The 22,500-nt window shown below is 37.4% G+C and overlaps 1 protein-coding gene across 13 annotated transcripts in view; it reads right to left on the bottom strand.

Moving 5' to 3' along the window:
• CHL1 (cell adhesion molecule L1 like) overlaps positions 1-22,500 on the bottom strand; it is a 1,311,467-nt gene that overhangs the window by 399,188 nt on the left and 889,779 nt on the right. For all 13 annotated transcript variants that reach the window (XM_044077996.1, XM_044078002.1, XM_044078005.1 and 10 more), the window contains one exon: positions 3,142-3,243. In XM_044077996.1, coding sequence (XP_043933931.1) covers positions 3,142-3,243 — 102 coding nt within the window. The remainder of the gene's footprint in view (positions 1-3,141; positions 3,244-22,500) is intronic.

Here is a 22,500-nt window from a genome sequence, read left to right as displayed (position 1 = left end):
ATTCTGTCAAATGCCTTGGCCAGTTTGAGGTAGGTTGAGTGTACCGTTTTACCCTCATCCATGGCCTTAGTGACATTCTCAAAGAAATTTACCAGATTTAATAGGCATAACCTGCCCTTGACAAAGATGAATTGGGTCAGGTCCACTTTGAAGGTTTCCTATGCCATTGTTTATCATGTCCATATTTATTCTTTCCATGGCCTTACATAAAAGACTAGTCACACTTATGGGTCTGTAATTTCCAAGGTTAGTAGATTGCCCCCATTTATTCAGAGTGATAACCGTTGGTGTCCTCCATTCCATCAGGACAAAGTCAGTCTGGAGGATGTGGTTAAACAGAGATCTTAATAGGCCTGATAAGTCCTGATTTAAGCTGTTTAATAGGCAACCTGGTTTATCATCAAGCCCCACTGAAGCCATGGTTTTTGCTTTACAGAGTGCAGTGGCAACCTGTTCTTTGGTGATAATTAGCAGTGGTGTAGTAGAGGGTATTTCTTGTGGGAGAACTGATAGCGATGGTCAGGTGAAATCTGAGCGGAATTTGTTGGCCAACAGATTTGCTACATCTTCTTGCTAAGCAGAGGTGATGCCATCTACAACTAATTTAGTACATTGTTGGGTGTTGCCTTTAAGAATGTGGACATAACTGAGAAATGCCTTATGGTTATCCTTAGCATTATAGGCTATTTTTACCTCAAAGTCTGCTTTCAGAGACTTGACTAGTTTCCTAATTCACTTGCTTAGACTAATGAGGGACTTTTTGCTCTGTTTTGCAAATTCCCTCTTAATTCTCAACAGCATGTTCTTGTGTTTGTTGTACAACCAATTAATATGAGGGGTCCTCCAGAGTGGCTTGTTTTTGTGGTTTGACCTGAGTTTATTTCAGTCTGGTACTGCCATTTCTATGCAGTTGTTTAAGTGGCTGCACAGGTCTTTTGTGTATGCCTCTGCATAGGTTTCTGAATTTTCTGGATTCAGGGAAGCTTGGAAACTAGCTATGCCATACTTTAATAAGGGATAATTTACCATAAACAAGTTCTTAAAGTTTTTGGGGTTAGGCTGGGGGACTAGTTTTACCTTTATTTCAAGGGACACTGCTTTCTGATCTGATCTTACCAGTAAGAAAATCATGAGGGGTGGGTGAGTTGCAGCATTCTCCAATAATTGTGACCAGCAGATCTAGGATACTTGTTACTTTAGTGGGATTGCATACTAGCTGTTGCAGGACATTTGAATTTACAAAGTCAAGAAATCTTTGGGACTGCATGTTAGTGGTCATGTATGCCTCCCATTTAATGGAAGTGCAATTAAAATCACCCATGACTATGGTATTGGACTTGATGGTGAGTGATTCTAGTAAATTCAGGTATGATGTATGGTTTTCTAGGTTCATAGTGGGGGACCTGTTGCTAGCAAGAATATGGTAATGGATTTTTCCCATGGTCAGTTAGACATGGAGCTCAAGCATGTCATGTTGTTTGACCACCTACAAAGTCAGCTTATCCTTTACATAGATAGATACACCTCCACCTTTTGCTCTTTCATGTTCAGTGGGTGGTTGGAATGTATGAAAGTGCAACACATGAAAATTATACTGTATTTCTTTCATAGCATTTTGCCGGTTGTTTGAGAGTGCCAGTTGCTTGAGTTCGGCTAACTGAGAGTTTACTGCATACAGTTCTAATCAGTAGCAGATTTACATTCATTAGTTTTCATGGGTTGCTGTACAGTTGTATCACATTGATTCTTAAAGGTTTAAATTGAATTTCTTTAGGGTGGGTGAAAAAAAACTCAAATGTATCTTAAAAGGGTAGATATATATCCTTGCACAATCAAGGAAATGTAATTAATTTGTAAGTGGAAACCAAGTGTATTAGTAGTTCTTACAGAGACTTCCTTTCAGCAGCATTTTTGGAAACTGGCTAAATACCATCACAGGAAGATCACTATAAAATAAAAATGATACAGTAGAATACATAGAAGTTTACTAGTAGTCCTGCAATAACCCCAAAAGTGAGAACTCATTAATAAATTGGACCGCATTGAGTAAAGATGATATTTTCAATGACTGCTACATCAGTGCTGACTTTCCAGCCTAATAAGCCAAGAGTACAAACCTCTGGCTTATTCATATGTCAATGCATGCATTCTCGGCAAAACATTTGCTGTTCGAAACAATGAAAAGTAAACCTGAACACAAACATTCTGAATGGACAAAATGACCAAAATGATCGACACATTTGAGTCGGCATTGTTACTGAAACCATCACATGATAGCCGTATAGGAGCTGATGTAAATCAGGCTCCTATATGACATATCACGTTTTTGCAGGGGGGGAAAGCCCCCCTGCACCCGCACACCCCCGATACTAATATATTCTAACTCCAAGATCACACTACAGTGGGGATATGGATGAATTTCCAATCCCCACTGTACTGCGATCTCCATGTAGATAGTCGAATACACATATGCGAATGCACTACTGCATTGCATAAGTGCGTTCGACTATCCCATCCATTTAAAGTTTGTGCACGACATTCTGATTTTCGGCAGCAGTGCTGCCAACAGACTGTCGATTGCACAAATGATAGTAAACCTACATATATATATATATATATATATATATATATATACACACACACACACAGACACACACACACACACACACACACACACACACACACACACACACACACACACATATATATATGTGTGTGTGTGTGTGTGTGTGTGTAGTTATGTAAATATATACATATCATACATAGTTAAAGAATGTTTAAATTGTGCTCTCCAATTGTGCTTTATGTATCTCAAATGTAACATCCATCTTTACAAATAATTCTCTTGAGAATACATTCCTTTGGAGATAATGTGAGTCTCACTGCTTCTGCTATCTATAATGTGCTATGGTGAAGGAAACCAAAAAGTAACAAAAGAACTGCACTTTCATTATAGCTTCAGCTCTACTGGGCTGCATTTGAAGCATACTTCTTCTCTTTCTTTCAGTCTTAGATGTCATTATGAGGAATGCAATTACATTTACATGACATACACCTCTTAGCAGTTTTGTGTGGAATACACTATTTACATTTTTAAGTATTTAAGCTGACAGATGTAGCAAATGTTTTGGTATTCTTCACCTGTTATTCGACTGTTATGATGACTGCCTTGTTTCCATGTAAGTCGGATACTCTGATTCTGAGAATCTGAGAGCTTCAAATGTTCTGGTGGGTCAGGTACATCTGAAAATGAAGAACGTATCATTAACTATGTCCATTTTTTTCTAGAAGTAAATTGCTTAGTTTTTATTAAATACAGTATTCTATAATGTGAACAAACGTAGACAGAGGATAAATAACGAAGACATTCTGTTATGATTGATGGAGATGTATTGTAGATACAAACCATGGAATGATAATGCATAGTCTGCTTCTGTGAGACTGAACTAGGTACTTATATCAAACTGACAGATGCTGGTGGTTTCAATAGATACTTCATGCATTTGGTGAGCTCCATCTACCTCCATAATTTTTTTAAAAAAATAAACCAAGCAAACAACTGAAACAATGAATGGTTAAACAAACACATCTTCAAACAACCCTGATGCCATTAGAATATTCAAAAATAATCCAGATTTGTTTTATTCCAGGTGAACTGTTTGCTTTACCCAAGAGTATTTAAAAATTAACTAAAAATATAAAATGTTCTTGTCTATTAAATAAAGACATTTGTTCCCTATTAGTTACAACTGATGCCAAGCAATGGAAAAAAGGACTGCTTTATCTGTCAGATATCAAGATACTTCTCAGCTACAAGGTCTCCTAGGCCCAGCAATCTCAACCGGAATAGCTGTAGGAATCCAGCTATGATGATAAAGTTAGAGAAATTTAACTCTACAAAATCACATTGTATGGAAAAAAATGGATGTTAAAATCAGAGGAAACTGCTCAATCTTTATCCAGCCTCTCTATGTATCTGTCTGAAGTAAATGCCAAAATGTGGAAGAAAGTCCAAGCTAATAAGTAAAGCAACAATGAAAATGCTGGCATCCAGAGTTGTAGATATGGAATTAAGTTGTGTTTACAGGGATTTTATAGGATAATCCATCCTAAGTTATCGATACATTTTCTAGATGGGCAGAATTGTTAAGTGCAAATAAAAGCTGTAAGTGTCCACAAAGAATTCTTGTCCCAGAAATTAAGGGTCTCGATGCCTAAACTGATACTGATAAGGCTTGAAAAAGTTGTCCTGTAGAAAATGATTCTCTTCTACTTGTTAACTTTAAAAAAGATTACAAAGCTGTGAGGCAAGAGAATCCTTCATAATGTCAATTTTCATACAGTGATCTGTTATAAAGGAGTAGCATCCCAAAAGAAACTATGCATGCAGAAGCATTGGAAGTCATTTTCTCCTGGCCAGCTTAAAGTATTCCTGCCTGAACCAGCTTAAAGTATTCCTGCCTGAAGGAAACATTACATTTGCATCAGCAGGGGAGGCAATGCAAAAGATGAAACGATGAAGACTGGGGAGTCAGAATTCTACATGTCGCTCAACATGTAAAAGCATTGTTTTCACTTATGATGTCAGTGGGTTTGATCCCCCCATATACTATTTATTCTGGCAGTTAGCACAGAGAATTAAGGTTAAGAGCTGCCAATCAGGTAACTTCTATTGTACAGGGTTTGATTTTCTCAGCCTTCATTTGCCTTGATCAACTGACTTAACAAGACAGTGCTTTTGCCAAGGGGAAATTCAGGCCAGGCTCATTAATAGTATCCCAGATTGCATGCCTAATGACCCATGAACCTGTGAAGGACATTGTCTACAGATGGTGATCATCAGGCATGGGGTACCTATTCCAAAATGGACAGCGGACAGAAGGAGTATGGGGAATTAGTATGGCTCCTTTTCCACTTTTCATAAGGAAAGTATTGGAGAAGATAATAACCAAGGATTTGAAAGGACAACTCATCAACTGACTACAAGCTATGGAAGCAATATTTAAATAAAGAAGACTGGCATGGAAAGTTCTATGTGACAAGTTAAGAACCTTTGACATAGTACTGTAGCCAATTTTGTCTGATGAATTCCAGGCAAATTAAATTACTTGTTCAGAAAGTTCTCCACATACTTCTGTGCCTTTATTTTTTTATAAAACTGCAAAAAAAGAGTAGGAAAATGCATTTATTTCTAAAAGTAATATGTTGAACCTCATGACTGTCAGCTAAAAGAAAGAAAAAAAGTATCTTCCCTGGATGGTCTAAATATGTGAATAAGACACCCAATAGTTCAACATAGACTAGCTTTAAATAAGAAATAGTTACTGGATGATGTAGGAATTGAAGAGTATCATGCCTACTGTCTATGTAAGGCCAGGATTCAGAAACAGGTTCAGCCATGATTCAAAGGGCTATGGCAAAAATGTCCTTTTAGCACAATCATACAAACCGGCAATCCAGAGAAAAGTTATCTGCAATGAAAAAAAAACCTCATTATCAGCCATATTGCATGTTTCTAAATTGCTTATTAATTACTGAATGTGCTAACAACCACTTAACTGTTGTAATCCCCAGCAATGAGCCATGTATTGTGTTGGCATAGGACCTCCCATGCACTCCCTTACATACAGACATAATCAAACACACAGACACACACACACACAGACACACACACACACACACACACACACACACACACACACACACACACACACACACACACACACACACACACACACACACACACACACACACAGGCACACACACACACACACACATGCGCACACAAAAACACACATAGACACACACACACACACACACACACACACACACACACACATATCCATATATGTTTTGGCTGCTCCTGATTTCACAGAACAGCCACAACTGCCCCTGTAATAATTGCTGCAACCCTAACATGGATGAATGCAGTCACTCAGTAATGTCAGACATTAAAGTTTCATACTTCTGATTCTTCATTTGCAGGTTGTTGCTGCACAATCTGTTGTCAAATTACTTTGCAAGTAAGGTGAAGCAATATTTAAAAAATATCATTGGTGTCTAGTGTTTTGGTCAGTGCTCATTAGTCTAGGGGGAGTTGACACCCTTCCCACACACACACACATGCACACATACAAACCCAACGTTCATCACATACCTACCCTCACCTGATCACACTCATGGACCCAGTCACCCATTCACCCATATAAAGACACACAAACACATACACAAGTACACACACAAGAAATCCCATACCTTTGCACATAGACACACACATGCAGCCATGCCCACACACAGGCATACACATGTACACTCATCCCACCACTACCTGATTGCTAAACACGCTGACACTTATCTCTAACATAATCTCTCTATTTGAGTCTAAACATTGAACATAAACTTTTAGTTAGATTTGTTAATGTGGCTCCATAAAACACTTACTACAGACATTTCTGGGGAAGAATACTTGACTAATTATTATGTACTGCTCCCCCAGAATGCATCATTTAGATATGTGATATGCAAGACAGCCAACAAAACACAGGGTTGGACCTCTTTGAGGCAAAGAACTGTGGTAGGGCTATGCCTCTATCAGAAATGGCTGCTGACAGTAGTATTACTGAATCCTATGGAAGGCCATGGCTGCCTGAAAATGAAAGTGCAGAACAAGATGTAGCTTGCACTGTGATTGGAGCAAGATGCTCAACAGCTAACTTGTCTGGCCAATCACAATAAAACCTTTAATGAACTTCAGCCTAAGAAGAGTATCTAAGTAACTATTAGTATTAATTATTAAATGCAGAAACATACAGTTTACAAGTAATTGTAGTAACGATAAAAGGTTTATCTGATGTTAGGAATATTTCAAAGGGTCAGAGGAAAACAAAAAATATAACTAAAGTATAACTTCTGAAAAAATGGAGGGATAATAATTTTCTTGTAATTTTTCTTGTAATGAAATTTAAAGAATATCTCAAAAGATAATGTAAGATGGATAAATTATACCTGTTTCTAATAGTAGTACACAAGTTTTTTTTCCTCAAACGTGTTTTTATTTATTTTTTAACAGAAAGATAATCAACAACTAAAGTATCATTTATGAAAATAGAGAGGTAATAGTCTTCTTTTAATGAATTTAAAAGAAATTTTGAAAGATAAACTGAGTTGGATAATTCATACCCATTTCTAATATAAGTACACAAGTTTTTTTTCTCAAATGTTTTTATTTTTATTGAACAGAAAGATAATCAACAAGTTTTACATCACTTACCAATGTTGCAGATATGCAGCAGTATATTAGTTGTCAGCAAAATAGTGTAGGAATATTTAAATAAGGTGAAGTCAAAAGAAGTATATGCAAGTCTAATTAAAGAACACAACACGCTTATAAATGAGAGGGAGCAGAGTAGTTGGGACAGTTGAATATTATGCAAGAATGTGTATAAAAGCTGTTGAACTGTATGTTCTATACAAATAGTTTTCATAATACAAATTTAGTTATTTTTACACTTTTTTTACTTTTCCCTAGCTGATATAATTTTGACTGAAAAATCTTTTTTTTTTTGGGGGGGGGCATAAATTATGGCAATTTTGACTAACATTAAGAGTTTAGAAAAGGTTGAAGTTGGAGGGGGCCAGGGTCTGGTATGGCAGCATTCTGTATAAAAGATAAAAAGCAAAAAATAAATAAATAAATAAATAAATAAATAAATAAATAAATAAATAAATCATTTCTTTTCTCAGCTATCAGAAGACATTTTTGAGCTATGTTTAGATTTCTGTGTCCCAGACACGATACAGGCAATCAACTTTCTGAAAAGAGGGGAGGGCAAATGTAATGCATATATTTAATTTAATTGTATTAAAATTAATTGAGGTTATGTTAATGATTAAATCAATAAATAGGGAGATGTAAGTAGAAAACTGATGAATAATAGGGTGCAGAGGCAGAACCAAAGATGGATGAAAAAAGAAAAGAAGAAATAGATTGAGAAGGGGGAGCAGACTGGAGCAATGTGAAAAATTATACAATATTAACTGTTTGTAGTATCATGGGATGTCTGCTCTCTAATATATTTTAGTGCAATATCAATGGTTTATCATTCCAAGAAAAAAATGAAGTTTTTATGTAAAAAAGTATATGTACATATGTATGTATATATATATATATATATATATATATATATATATATATATATATATATATATATATATATATATATATATATATATATATATATATATATATATATATATATATACACACACACACATGTATATAAGCCAAAATAAACAAACAGCAAACTCAAGCTATTGAAAATGGATTATCCTCACTATAACTTTTCTGAGTCAATATTAAATCAGTGAAAACCCACTTCAGTGAACGGAATTTCATCAGAAATGCTGTTTATCGAATTCCACTCTTCTGGGGGACTGCACCTCCCACACCCCACACTAATTCTATATACCAACTCCGAGATCACACTACAGTAAAGGGCAAATTTTCCGACCTTCACTGCACCGCAATCTCAGTATGAGCAGTTCAACAAGTGGCATATTTGATGTAAGTGCATCAAAAATGTTATTTGCTGAACTGAATTTTCAATGATCTAATATAGACCCAACTTTTCTAGTTGCTTAGTGGGTAGGAAGTAAAGAGTAGCAAAGGTAACCCATAGGGACATAACTTACATTGTTAATAAGAACGAGATAGATAAATATAGAAGATTTGTACTGCATAAATGTTTATTGGAAGGCAGACTGTGGTTAATATTCATGTATATATCCCTCCTGGAACAGGAGTGTGGTACAGTGTTTGCAGTAATTTTAAGGGAATGAATAGCATTCCACAGAGTTTTGATGGAACGGGCTCGGAATTTTAATACACTAATTAAAAAGGCTGATTTAAGGGATGAGTGCTAAGCATGGTTATGGCATGTTACATGCAAGTTATAATGTTACAGACAGTTTATCCTGAATTTGAAAAGTCAAATGGAGGCTGTATTTGTCCCTGCTATACACACAATAGTCATAATCTTGCACTGGTAACATCTTGATAAGGTTAAGACATCATCAATGCATTTTATTGTTTTGTCTGAGCATTCACCGCAGGTTATAGACATTAACAAGCATGGAAATACCAAGATTATGGAGGTGAAACAATTATTTTTCTATGTGAGATGAGTGTTTGTCAGGACTCAGAAACTATATAATGGAGTGGGGATGCCTGCCTCAGAGAGAGTTGTTGACAGCGCAACATTGGGTAACACTGGGAAAGATTACATCACACAACTAATGAAGGATCAACAAAACTTTTGAAAGAGAAACCGCTGGTAGAGATAGAAATGGGTTTGAAATGAGTTAAAAATGGGAAGACACCTGGAATAAGGGGGGTCCTGGGTAGATACATTAGAAAATGAGGAAAGACTTATATTACTCCTTTGATTTTTAATCAGCCATATACAAATGATAGGAAAAATACCCCAAAGACAAAGACACGTGATAATGATTATACCTAAAAAAGGAAAGATAAAACCTCAACAGATTCATATGGACAAGTCTGCAGCTTTAACAACTCAATCTAACAACTAGTGCAGATATGTACTAGTAAAGGGGTACTTTTTATTATTCAGCTTTGGACTGCTTTGGCCTCATTTAACTTCTCTATGACTGTTTAAACACCAGTATTCCTGGGGTGCCCCTGAAAAGTAGCACTCGTGTCCAGTGAGAAAGCCTTGTTAATAAATGCATAAAAATGTATGTGATTATGCAATGGATTGCTAAGACATTAGCACACATGCTACCAGTCTTAAATGATCTGGATGAAGCTAGATTTGTGCAGGTAGAACCATATTTGACAACTAGCTCAAAACCACAACTCTGATATAGACAGAAATAAACAGGTAGCGCTGAACTTTGGTGTATAAAAGGTGTTCAGTCTCATCAGGTGGAAATATTTAATGCTGGTAATAAAAAAGACAGTATTTCTGAATAGTGTTATACTGTAATTGGAAAGTACATATAATTGTACAATTGCACGGGCAAAAGTGGCCCTACTATTCTGTAGAAGATATACTTAGCAAAGGATTAAGACAGGGGTGACCAATGTTCCACACCTGTTTGCAATGCATGCATTGATTTGTTTAGCAGGTGGGCAGACTGGTCCATAGACCCTTTTCAGACATGACCTTGGCACAAAGGCTGACATACACTTAAAATAATCAAGTAACACACAACTGGAAGAAAAAAAAATTCCTTGGCAAAACCTATGAGGGAGTGTCAGATAACAGGACAACAGTTGTGGCAACAAAATTATATGCTGTTTTACACATATGTTTTTTAATTACTTTATCTAACTATAATGAGAATATATATAAGATGTTTAATGAATTGACCACATTTGAGAAGTGTTCACAGTTACAACATAAAAAAGGATGAAACCAGAGCAATTACGGTAAATTATGATTCATTTGGAGTTTTGCAGCAGAAATGCCCTTACAGTTTAGCAAATGTATATTTCCACATAGTGTGTTCCTTAAAGAAATCAGCTTCTTACATTTGAAGAGATTTGGAATGTAAAGGCATTTTTCCAAAGATGAAAATGGAGTTTGTTGTATTTTGTACATGGGGAACAGTCAGTTCCTGTTTATGTGGTACCACTGCTGATGCACACATAGTACAAGGTCTTCCTGTGTCTGAGATGGATAAATGTTTATGGAAAGTATGGAAAATGGCATCCAGTTTCTTCTACAGAGGAAATAATTTACACTTTCCTTGGAGTCTTGGAAGAGAAAAACATCCCCATCTAATACAAGATGACTAGGGTACTTGACCTGATGAAAAATGCTACAGCAACACATATGAGTGTAGAATATAACATACTAATAAAGTCTAATCAGGCAGAATAGAAAACTATACTAATGGATAAATTTGTGGACCAGACAGACTTTTACAAGTCAATAAAAAGCTAGGAAAAGACATCAAGATAGGAAAGCCTAAAGAAGCCCAAAGAAAATTGGACAGAAGAAATGTATCACTAAAATTACATGACAAATGGGAGTTACAAATAATAAAAGAGCTAGCTAAAAGAGAACAATGATGAATAGGAACATAATATTAGATCTTTGGAAGGTATTAATTCAGTACTTAAAAGTGCAGGCAGTTGAAAAAAATACCCCATAAAGTGTTAAAAAAGTTTTCTAGAAATGTAAAATGGTAACAGAATGATCTTGTCATGAAAGGTATTAATTGAAATCCCAACATAATTACTTTAGAAGACTGAACATTGATATGGAAAATATCAAAGAATGTATGGAATAAATTCAAATTTTAAATGGTACAATGGATTTTTGAAGTGAGTTATAAATCTACTAGATTATTTAGATGGAAATTTCTTTTATTTTATTTTACTTTTGTTTACTGAGAAAGTCCAACTCGACAAATAGTCCTTTTTCAGCGGTAGCCTGGAGAGAAATGCTCCACAAATAATATCAATTACAACAGTACAATGATTTACATGTGAATGAGACACAATTAGCAAAGCAATCAATTAAGCAATGGTATACAAAAAATTCTCAAAGCTGTACAATAGTTAATAAAAGAAAATGAAAAAAAATAAATGCAGATTTAGAAATAGAAATTGTCTTAGGTAAGATATACAGTCAGACTTAGTAGTAAACATGGCTGAATGAGTAAGTGAGTAGAATAATAGTGGTTATAGCCACAAGACTATACTACCCTAGAGTGTGGCAGGACCACAGCCAATTGTTGGTCAGATGATGTTTTAAGGATGTTTTGAAGTCTAACAGTGAGGTTTTACTAGTGATGTTAGAGGGCAGAGAGTTCCATTTCCTGGCTATATAAGTAGAGTATAGGGCTTCACCTGCAGAGTTGTTGGCCTTAGAAACTTCTAAATAGCTGTTTGTTACTTGATTATAGTACTTTCTTCCCTGCATATAGCTGGAGTACATTTCTTAGGGCAAGGTTTTTTTCTGGGTGATGGAGGATGTGATGGGATAATGTAAGCTGGTTATATATGAGTAGTTGGGGTAATTCTAGCCATTGCAGTGGTTTCAGAGCTGTACAATGGTGGGTCATATAAGCAGAGTTGGTGGCAAATCTAGCAATTTTATTGTAGCATGTTTCTGGTTTTGAGATATCTGATTTTCTTAGGTTAGTGAGAACTGGGGAGGCATATGTGAGTGTGGAGAGAAGGTGTGTATGGGCTATAGTTTCCTTGGTTATTTTAGTTAGTTAGGATTTGTTCCTATATAGAACCCTTAGTTTTTTCTGGACTTTTGTTATGGTATGGGCAATGTGAATGTCAAATCTCCAAGTTACAGCCAATCTCAATACCTAGTAGCTTAGTGTGTGTAGTTGATGAGATAATGGTGTTATTTTTGGATACTATGTTGAATTGTTGAATGGTTGAGATGATAGTGTGAATTTAGTGAGGTTAAAGAGAAGGAGTTTAGTTTTATTGGGGCTTAGAATTAGCTAATTGACAGATAACCAGAATTATACAGATAGAAAGGATGCCTGAGTGAGTGTGTGAAGTTCCTGGATGGTTTGGGCTGTACAGATCAGTGTGGAATCATCTGCATATTGTATGACTGTAGCATGAGGTGTAGAGCTGAAAAAGATATTGGCAAAAATAGTAAAAAGTTGCGGGCCAAGGATGGATCCTTGAGGAACGTCTAATGATACTGGGAGTAGAGGTGAAATGTCAGAGAGATTCAGTGTAGAAAGGATATTGATAAGCTTATCACATGCCACTGTGTCAAATGCCTTGGAGAGATCTGAAAAAAGAGCTGATACAAAATTATTATTGTTTCTATATTTGTTTACTGTTTCTTGAATGACAGGAGAGCAGTAGTGGTGCAATGTGAAGGGTGGAACCCGTGTCAAATGTTAATAAGAAGTTTATGGGTGTTAAGGTGATCCATGATTTGTGTATGGATGTACCTTTCTAGAATTTTGGATAGTGGGGAGAGGATTGCAATGGGGTGATAATTTGATATTTCTTTTGATGTCCTCCTTTGTGGTGAGGGATTATGTAGGACATTTTCCAGATATCTGGGAGTTGGCATTCAGCTATGGAACAGTTTATAAAAATTGTTAAAGGATAAGCTATAGCATCTGCATCTATTTTCAGAAATTCAGCTGGTAGCTTATCTGCTGCCAGAGTAGTAGGTTTTAATTTTTTTAATAGCTTTTTAATTAGTGATATAGGTACAAGTTGAAAACAGAAACAATCGTTATTATTGTTTGCCATCCTTGTTATAGATAGGATGGAGGAGGGATGGGTTTTGGTTAAGGCAGGGGTGGAAGAAGGTTGGATATTGGTAAGGGACAGAATTGGTTCTGTAAAGTACTTATTAAATTGAGTGGCTATGTTTTCATTACTGTTTGCTGTGTTTGGTGGAGGTGTACTAGTTTTACCAAGTGAAAGTACATTATTGATGGCAGACCAGAAAGTTTGGGGGTGTTTACGTATCTGTTTTGTAAGTTGTGATAGTAGTTTACTTTATCAAGTTTGACTTGTTTTTTGGCTTTGTTTCTAAGTTCTAGGTATGTTATTTTGAGAGATGGAGAGCCTGTTTTCTACCAGTTAGTCCAAGTTTTATCTTGTAGTTTCATTAAGGACCTGGTTTCTTTGGTTAGCAAGGGTGCATATTTAAATTTGACTCGTATTGTTCTGGCAGGGGCGTAGGAGTTAAGGATATTTAAGAATACTGATTTGAAATATTGGATAGCATTTTTAAGATGGAGGCTTTTAAGTGGCTCCCATAGAAATAAATTGGTTGGAATTGAAGTTTGTTTTGTTTCTTAGGCAGTAGATAGTTGGTTTGGTTTGATAGGTTCAACATTTTAGTAAATAGGTCGGACGATGGTCACTCAGAAGGCAGACAACCAGATTGGTATGAGGGAGATGGTTTATTTGTGAGACTCCAGTCTAGAACAGATTCCTGCTTGGAGGTTTTATCAGTTCTAGTTCGTGACTGGATAACCTGAGTAAATCTATGCAGGCTTATGTGGTTAGTGGGACTAGTAGATGAACATGTTATCCAGTCTATGTTAAAGTCTCCCATGATGAGTGTTTCATGTGAGAAGGAAATAGAGGCCCAGTTGAACAAATTCTCTAGTATAGGTATATTGTTCCCTGGTGGGATGTAGCAACCTATAATAGTGATGAATTTCCTGCAATTGATTTTTAGTCTGGTTAGTATTATTTCAGCTTTGTGAAGAGAGGAGATAGGAAGCTCGAGTGTTTCTATGTCAAACTCATTTTTAAACAATAAGACAACACCACCACCTTTTCTATTTTCCCTTATTTTTAAATATATTTATACAACATCGAGGTTGGAAGCTTGCTTTTTGTAGAAAATTGGGTGTTATTGGGGAAATAAAACACCTACCTTGTCAAGCATTATGGTTTGCTTAGTAGCCTAGCTAACAAAGTACCAGAGTGTTTAGACTGCTGCTTCATTGCTCTAGTATCACGAGTCCAATTGTGACAGTAGTGTTTCTACTGAGGTTTCATTTTCTCCCTGAATCTGTTTAGGCTTGTTGCAGTATCTTAAGAAGGTAGCTTGCTCAAAGGAATGCATTATAATCCTCAGAACATTGGAACTGCAAATGCAGATGTGAGAATATTTACTAAACATGAGATTCCTGTACTTAAATCTATTCACCATACTCCAAGATACAGTGATCAAGGAGTTAGGTGTTTGGGGGAGCCACACCATAACCCAGGCACAGGGGGGTGTGAATCCCGCTACCAATATGCTAGAAAAATGTAACAGATTAAAATTTTGCTGTTATTCTCTTTAAATCAAGTTTATTATTTCGGGACACAGATTTCCTTGTCTTAAAGTTCTGATAGACCGCTTTCCAAAAGAAAAGGTTGATTGCCTTCACTAAAATGGAGTAATACAGATATTTTATTTTTTGAATTTATTTTTGTATTCATTTTATTTACATTTTGGTTTATGGAAAAGTCTGACTGGGCTATGAAAAAAAAAAAAACCCTGGCAGCAGAGGCCCAGGGAAATAAGCTCCATGTAAAGTAAAATAGTTTAACATACAATGATACATAGGTTTAAGCAGTGGGTGTTAAATAATACTAGTTACTAATATGTTAAGTGCAGTAAAGCTCACATTACAATAAGAATTTTGGCATGCATTAGCACAGCGGTATATAGTAGAAATCTTGATTATTTTTTCCCACTTAGGTGCTATCACACTTTGCCACCATTATGCAGCATGATACATTGAGATCTGGTGAAATAGTTAATTCTTTTTTATTTTTTAACATTTCTGTTGTGAAAAAAAAATCATAAAAGAAATATATCATTGAAGGGGACAAAAGCAAATGGACATCACATTCCTCTTTTCCATTCATTAGTTGATATATTTTTGAAAGTAAAATGTCAGCTGTTGAGTATATGGAGAGATAAGTAAACAGAATGTCTAGGATATTAGCAATTTGATGGAGTATAGAAGTATAAAAATGGTGGCTGTTGATGAGATAGTAGACTTGTAGTGATTTGTTGTGGGATTGGAAAGTGGGGGCAAGTCAGAGAACATAACTAAGTGTATTTGAAGTGATTTGGTGTGGAGTGGAATGTGGGAGGTGAGGGAGGAAATGTAGCTAAGTGGGAGTACAGCAGGAGGCAAAAAGGTAGCTAAGTGGGAGAGGGAGTGAAGAAAAACTGGTTGAGGTTGAAGGAGAAGGAGAACAAGGTAGCTGAGTAGGAGAGGTGGAGAGAGGAAAAGGTGGATTAAGTGAGAATAATTGTCTAGTTTTATTTTGGTCTGGTGGCTTGGGTTGATTTATCAGGGTGGTGCTATAGTGAGACATACTTAGGAGTAGGTTTTTTTTTTTGAATTTTGCATGGTGCTCTGATTGTCTGATGTCATTGGGTAGAGAGTTCCAGAGTTTAGCTACTGATAGAAGTAGAGTGCACCCTCATGTGAGTTTAGGACTCTGAAAATAGACACCTTGTTTTTAGTCCCTGTTTTTAGTGATTTTGGTGGTATGTACCATTGTACAGTTGATTTGAATGATGGGCATTACAAGGTCTGGTAGGAAATGTGATAAATTTTTAGTTGGGTAAGTTTGAGTTGACTTTGAAAGTCCAGCCATGATCTTTTAGAAGGCAATGAAATTATGTCTTTGGTTGAGATGAGCTGCAAACTTTGATAGTTTGTTATAATACTGTTGAAGTTTTACTATTTGTATGGCTTGAAGATGAATGAATATAGGAGATGCAAACAGTAGATTGGGCAGGAGATATGTGATTGCTTGGTCAGTGAGGGCGGGGATAGCTTTGTATACTCATGCAAAAACACAAATGCCCAAAGATTCCTTGATTTTGTCAATGCAAATGTCTTGGACCAGTTGGTTGACACCTCCACAAGAGGTGAAAATATCTTGGACTTGGTATTAACCAACATGAGTTACCACTGCAGTATACCTACAGTGTCTTCATCCCTGGGAAGATCCAACCACAAAGCAGTCACCTTCAAAGTCACCATATTCCCTGACTCCCCCCTATCTAGGGTCAAACAAAAAAACTTCTCCAAAGCTGATTACAACCTCTTTAGGGAAGGTATAAACAGCTTCACAGCTCCCGCCTCCTCCATAGGAACTAGTACATGTGTCCAAACCTACACCAAAGTACTATATGAGCATTTATATAGCTACATGAAATCAGGAATACCAGACAGGATGAAATCCGCCTCCTTAAGGAAAAGTAAATTTGTCTGGTGGACATCTATAATAAATAAACACTATAATAAAAAGAAAAAAAAAATGCTGTCCAGGACAAACAAGAATCATGTCACTAATTGGAAGCAATCTCTACTTAGTCTGTACAAGCAAATACGAGCACTAGTGAAATCCTCCAAAGCAAACTTCAAGTCAAAACTGACCATATTTACTAAAGACAATCATAAGGCCTTCTTCATATATGTGAGCAATCTCAAGGGAAGCACCCGAATCTGCTCAGAACTGATGGTCAAGGACAACAGTTACACAAATGCTGTAGATATCTGCTGGAAGACAGTTTCAGTGAAAACTTCACTCCTCTCTCCCCCATCAGTAAAACAGGACATCTCCAGTACCTGCCCCCCCTCCCTCCCCTTATCTCGAGGGAGCAAGTCATCACTGCTCTCTCAAAGGTAAAAAATACAGCCTCCATGGGACCTGATAACATTATTTATTTTTTATTTATTTACATTTGTTGACCGGGAGTGTCCGACTGGATGTAGGTCCATTTTCAGCGGAGGCCAGGGGAGAAAAGCTCCACAGTTAAAATATACAGACAGTAATAACATTGGATTTACATAGCAATTAACAATTTGATCAACATAGCAATTAAGAATTACAAGCATAGTTACAGATGAAGGACATAGTACATCAGTAGACAACTAGAATCTTTATCATCTGCGAAGTACATAACAGACATTAACAATTGTTACAATAAGAAGTTCCTGCTGTATAATAAGTAGTTCGGCCTATGAGCATCTGAACTTGCTATAATCAAGGAAGTTAGTGGGGGGGGGGGGTAGTGGATGGATGGGGTGGTTGATATTAGAGGGGGAGTTGCAAGAGTATAGCCAGCATGTTTTTATGTGGTTTTTTAGTAATGTTTTGAAGTGGGTGCATGATGGTGCATGATGAACATCCCAGGCTGCGTCCTACATGAACTTAGGCAGGAACTTGCAGCACCATTAGGCACCCTATTCAACCAAAGTCTGAGTACCAGCTTCATCTTAGCCGAGTGGAGGACAGCTACTGTCATCCCTTTGCACAAAGTTGAAGTGCCCACCAATCCAGGAAATTATAGATCCATCAGCCTAACTCGCCTGATCTGCAAGGACATAAAGCAGATTATCATGGACCTCATTAACAAGGACATTGACAACCTCCAGACACTTGATCCCACACAGTTTGGTTTTGTCAAGGGGAGGTCATGCCTGTTAAATTTGGTTGACTTCTTTGAGACATTCACCAAGGCCATAGACAAGGGGAAGATGGTGCACACTGACTACCTTGACCTGGCCAAAGCCTTCAATACCATTCCCCATTCAGTTATAGTAGATAAACTCTTTCAACCAGGCATCAATCCATATGTTACCAGATGGGTAGCAAACTGGCTCACTGACAGAACCCATCTAGTCAAAATAGAGGAAGCCACCTCAGGTAGTAGACCCATAACAAGCTGTGTACCCCAGAGATTGGCCGTGGGGCTTCTGCTGTTTGGAATATACTTCTCAGAGGTGCAGTCCAAATCTAGTGAGCTATGGCTGACTAGGTTTGCAGGTAACTGCAAGCTGGGTGCTGTCATCAATTCCCCTAGTGATGTGGACATCCTCCAAGAGGGTCTCACCCAAACAAATGGGTGGTGCCAGAAACATGGCCTCAAACTGAATACAAAAAAAAATGCTTCATCCCTTTTGGGGAGAGTGCTGTCCCTACAAATTATCACATTGATAACAGGATACTAAGCACACAATCAGTCGTGAGGGACTTGGGCACCCAGGTTGATAGCAAACTGAATTTTGACCATCATATTGCCTCTGTTGTATGGAAAGCTTTCTACATGGCCCACCTCATTAGTAATGGTATCTCATCCAGGAACAAGGTAGTCATAACATCCCTGTATTCTTCCCTTATAAGACCCATTATTGAGTACAATGCCCCTTTCAACATGTACCTCACAAAGCACATGCAGCAGCTGGAGAGACCACAGAGGTTCCTCACCCAGATAATCCAGGGCCTCAAACATCTACCCTACACAGACAGGCTAAAAGCCCTGCTCCTCTACTCAGTCTCCTACAGATTTTTCAGAGGTGACCTCTGTCTGGCATACAAAGCAATCTCAGACCCTGCCCTGATGAGACTGCCGCATATCTGCAAATCAAGCTCCACTCGAGTAACCTGCACGCGTGACCTCAACCTGGTCTGTGACATCAATAGGACTTGGTGGGACAGATTTGTGTCCCAGAGACTCCCCCTTTTGTGGAATAGACTCCCTGTCCACATAAAGCACAGTACTTCAGTAAACCTTTTTAAGTGCAACCTGAATAACTGGATGGGGAACAGAAAATACACCCTGGGATTAAACCTGTGTCCCTGCTGGACAGTGGTATAGGGTGCTGACTTGTTGGTACATGGGCTAAGTTCTTGGCTAGGCTTGTAAGGGCCTCAGGGCCAGTAGTCTAGTAACTTCCTATGATCCTATAAAGTACAAAGATTTTCATGTTTTTTTTTTTTTTTATCGAGAGTGAGTTGAATGTGGTTGTCAGATGTTAATTTGTCATTGATGCATTGATTCTACTCCCAATAATGTAGTTGAGGAGACTAAATCTATGGATGTGGCTTGGAGAGTAGTGATTTTGAAGGGTTGGTTTAACATGGATATGTTTTTTTTTTTTGGTAGAAAGGGCATTAGCACTGATCGTTTTGGCATTCAATATAAGCTGTGCTCTCCATTTTAGTGAAGGACTGGTTGAGTAAGGGATTGTGATTTAGTTAAGGCTATAGTAGTTCATTTGCTTTATTCCTTTAGTCCTTGTGATTTTGCATCATACTACAAAAGGGTCGAGGACTGAGCATTTCAATTTTTATGTTGAATAAGTAAATGAATGAAAAAGATTCTTGTGCCTTTAGCAAACAAGGGCATGTTTTTCTACTTGGCTTTGCTGCATAATTATCAACAAAGAAATTAAAAATAAAAAGAAGTGGGTACAGCAGCCATGTCATTTGACTATGTATCTCATTTATAATTTATTATCCTGGGTATTATACTCTCTAGTTAGTGCTGTATTTTGTGCTCTAACGAGTATTGTTAATCACATTAGATCAGATTTGTTTGCCGATGCTAAGCACAGTACAGTGTTACATAGTCTTCTAAATTTCTAAGCATGGCCTATCTGGTGTTTGTTAATCATATGCTGTCTAAATATAAACTGTCTATGATAAATTTACTAAGCTGGGCATAAATCCTTACGTCACTCGATGGGTTGCCAACTGGCTTACTGACAAAACCCAGACTGTAAAAGTAGCCGACTCCAAATCCTGCTCCAGACGAGTGACAAGTGGAGTACCTCAGGGTTTAGTCCTGGGATCGCTCTTGTTTGGCATCTACTTCTCTGAAGTACAGGGCAACACTAAGGGACTCTGGCTAACAAAGTTCACAGATGACTGCAAACTGGGAGCCATTATTGAATCCCCAAATGATGTGGTTATTCTACAAAAGGGCCTTACAGAAACAGATGCCTGGTGCCAGAGCCATGGGCTCAAGCTTAATGCCAAGAAATGTATAGTTATCCCCTTTGGAAAAAAAAACATGTACACATGAATTACCACATAGGTGGCAGTACACTAAACATCGAAAGCGTGATGAGAGACTTAGGGACACAGGTGGACAGTGGTCTCACTTTCGATAACCACATCACTACAACAGTCAGGAAATCCTTCAATGTGGCACACCTCATCACTAAGGGCTTTTCATCCAGAAAAAAGGAGGTCATTGTCCCACTGTACTCATCCCTCATTAGACCCATTATAGAATATAATGCCCCGTTTGGTATGTACCTCACAAGACATCTGCAACAGCTGGAAAGGCCACAGAAATACCTCACTAAAAGAATCACAGGCCTAAACCAGATGCCATATGCTGACCATCTAAAAAAACTCCAGCTATACTATGTGGCATATCATCTATTCAGAGGTGATCTCTGCTTAACATACAAGGCCATGTCAAACCCTGAGCTGTTGGACATGGTCCACTTAAAGAAATCCGAATCCCTCAGAGCCACACGCTCCAGGGATCTAAAGCTTGTCATCACAATGAACAAAGCATGCTGGAGGGATAGGTTCCTGACCATGAGACTCCCCATACTCTGGAATAGACTGCCCATACATATCAAGCCGAGTGCTTTATTGGCCCTCTTCAAAAGGAACCTTGATGATTGGATGGGAGATAGGATATTCACCCCGGGGATCATGTCAGTCGTCCTACTAGGCAGGGGTCCAGAGAAGTAAATATTGTGGGAAGAAATATCCAGGGAATTGTTATGGCTAGGCTTGTGTAGGCCTTAGGGCCTATAGCCTAGTACCAACCTATGAACCTATGAACCTATGTCCTGCACACCCTGTCAGTGAACACAGGGTATTATAAATTTGGTTTGATCTAGTCTCTATACATACATGTAACCTTTCCTTTGCTCAGTAAAACTTTGATGACTTAAAATCTATCAGAAACAAGTTTACATTAAAACAATGACACTACTTATAAAAACTTTTTTACACCAGTCTGGTTCATGGCCTATCTTCAGAAGTGCATTCCCATAGTAAAACTGCAAGTTATGCAATTGTATTCCCATGAAAATATGTCTTCTATGTGAGAATGCTCAGTCAAAGGTATAGGCAAGTAGTGCATTCAGAAAATTGCATAAAACATTTGTGGATGGCTAAGCCATTCAGACACGTGGAAATGTAGCAGCATAAGAGGTTAATTCAGAGGCACTTATGATGCTTCCATCAAAAGACTAAGTAGACCTCAAGAGCAATAGGAGGTCAGTGCACCTCCTACAAATGGTCTATAAATAAATAAATAAATAAAACAAACAAAAAAAACAATAGTATGCAACAATTACCAGTCAGAATGAATGATATGTACTCATAAAAGTAAGCCTATGTGAATTCTAAAACATGCATGACTTTTGTTCAGAGTACTTTTCATATGCCTGCTATAACTGGGCATAACCTGTTTATGAATGTACTAATTCACTGCACTATGGGCATCAAAAACAAAGACAAATGAATACATAAATGCATGGTTTAATTAATACATGTAGTAAGGTATTCTAAGGAAATGAGAAAAACACCATGATTTAATGCCTTGTGCATATGGGAATCATGTAAAAATACACTGAAAAAGACGTGCTCAAATGCGCGCGCGCGCACGCACACACACACACACACACACACACACACACACACACACACACACATGTAGACATGAGTGCACACAGCTGGCTGTACTTATGACTAAACACTATCAGTTGCAGCTCTTGTGATGTTGGGCATTTTGTTCTTCTACCACTTAGCAGATATTCATTGCCTGTTATATGCAGTTCCTTTATTATTTTGTTAGTGTATCTCCAGCTCTTTTTAATCTCTCTCTCTGTAGCTATGCATATGGTTATGAAAGGATATTGAGACATGTTAAATGTATGCTGCATCTGCTGCCATTAAATACCTGGAAAATATTCAGCTTTTGAGGCAGCATCCCCTGCTGTTTCCAATCAGCACAGTCCATGGATGAATCGACCCTTCTATTACAGACGATCTTTGCCCTTATAAAAGATGATGTTAGTATTTTGTGTCTAGAAAACAGTCAGGAGCAAGAATATACATTTGGAAAGAAACTACATTTTTTTCCTTTTGGACACTGTGTTACTAATTAAAATGAAGGGTTGTTTGCT

This window comes from Protopterus annectens, chromosome 7.part0 (assembly GCF_019279795.1).
Source record: "Protopterus annectens isolate FY-2018-M chromosome 7.part0, PAN1.0, whole genome shotgun sequence".
In the NCBI taxonomy this organism is placed as follows: Eukaryota; Metazoa; Chordata; order Ceratodontiformes; family Protopteridae; genus Protopterus; species Protopterus annectens.
Note: the sequence above shows the minus strand (reverse complement) of the source record. Positions and strands in the feature narration are given on the sequence as shown.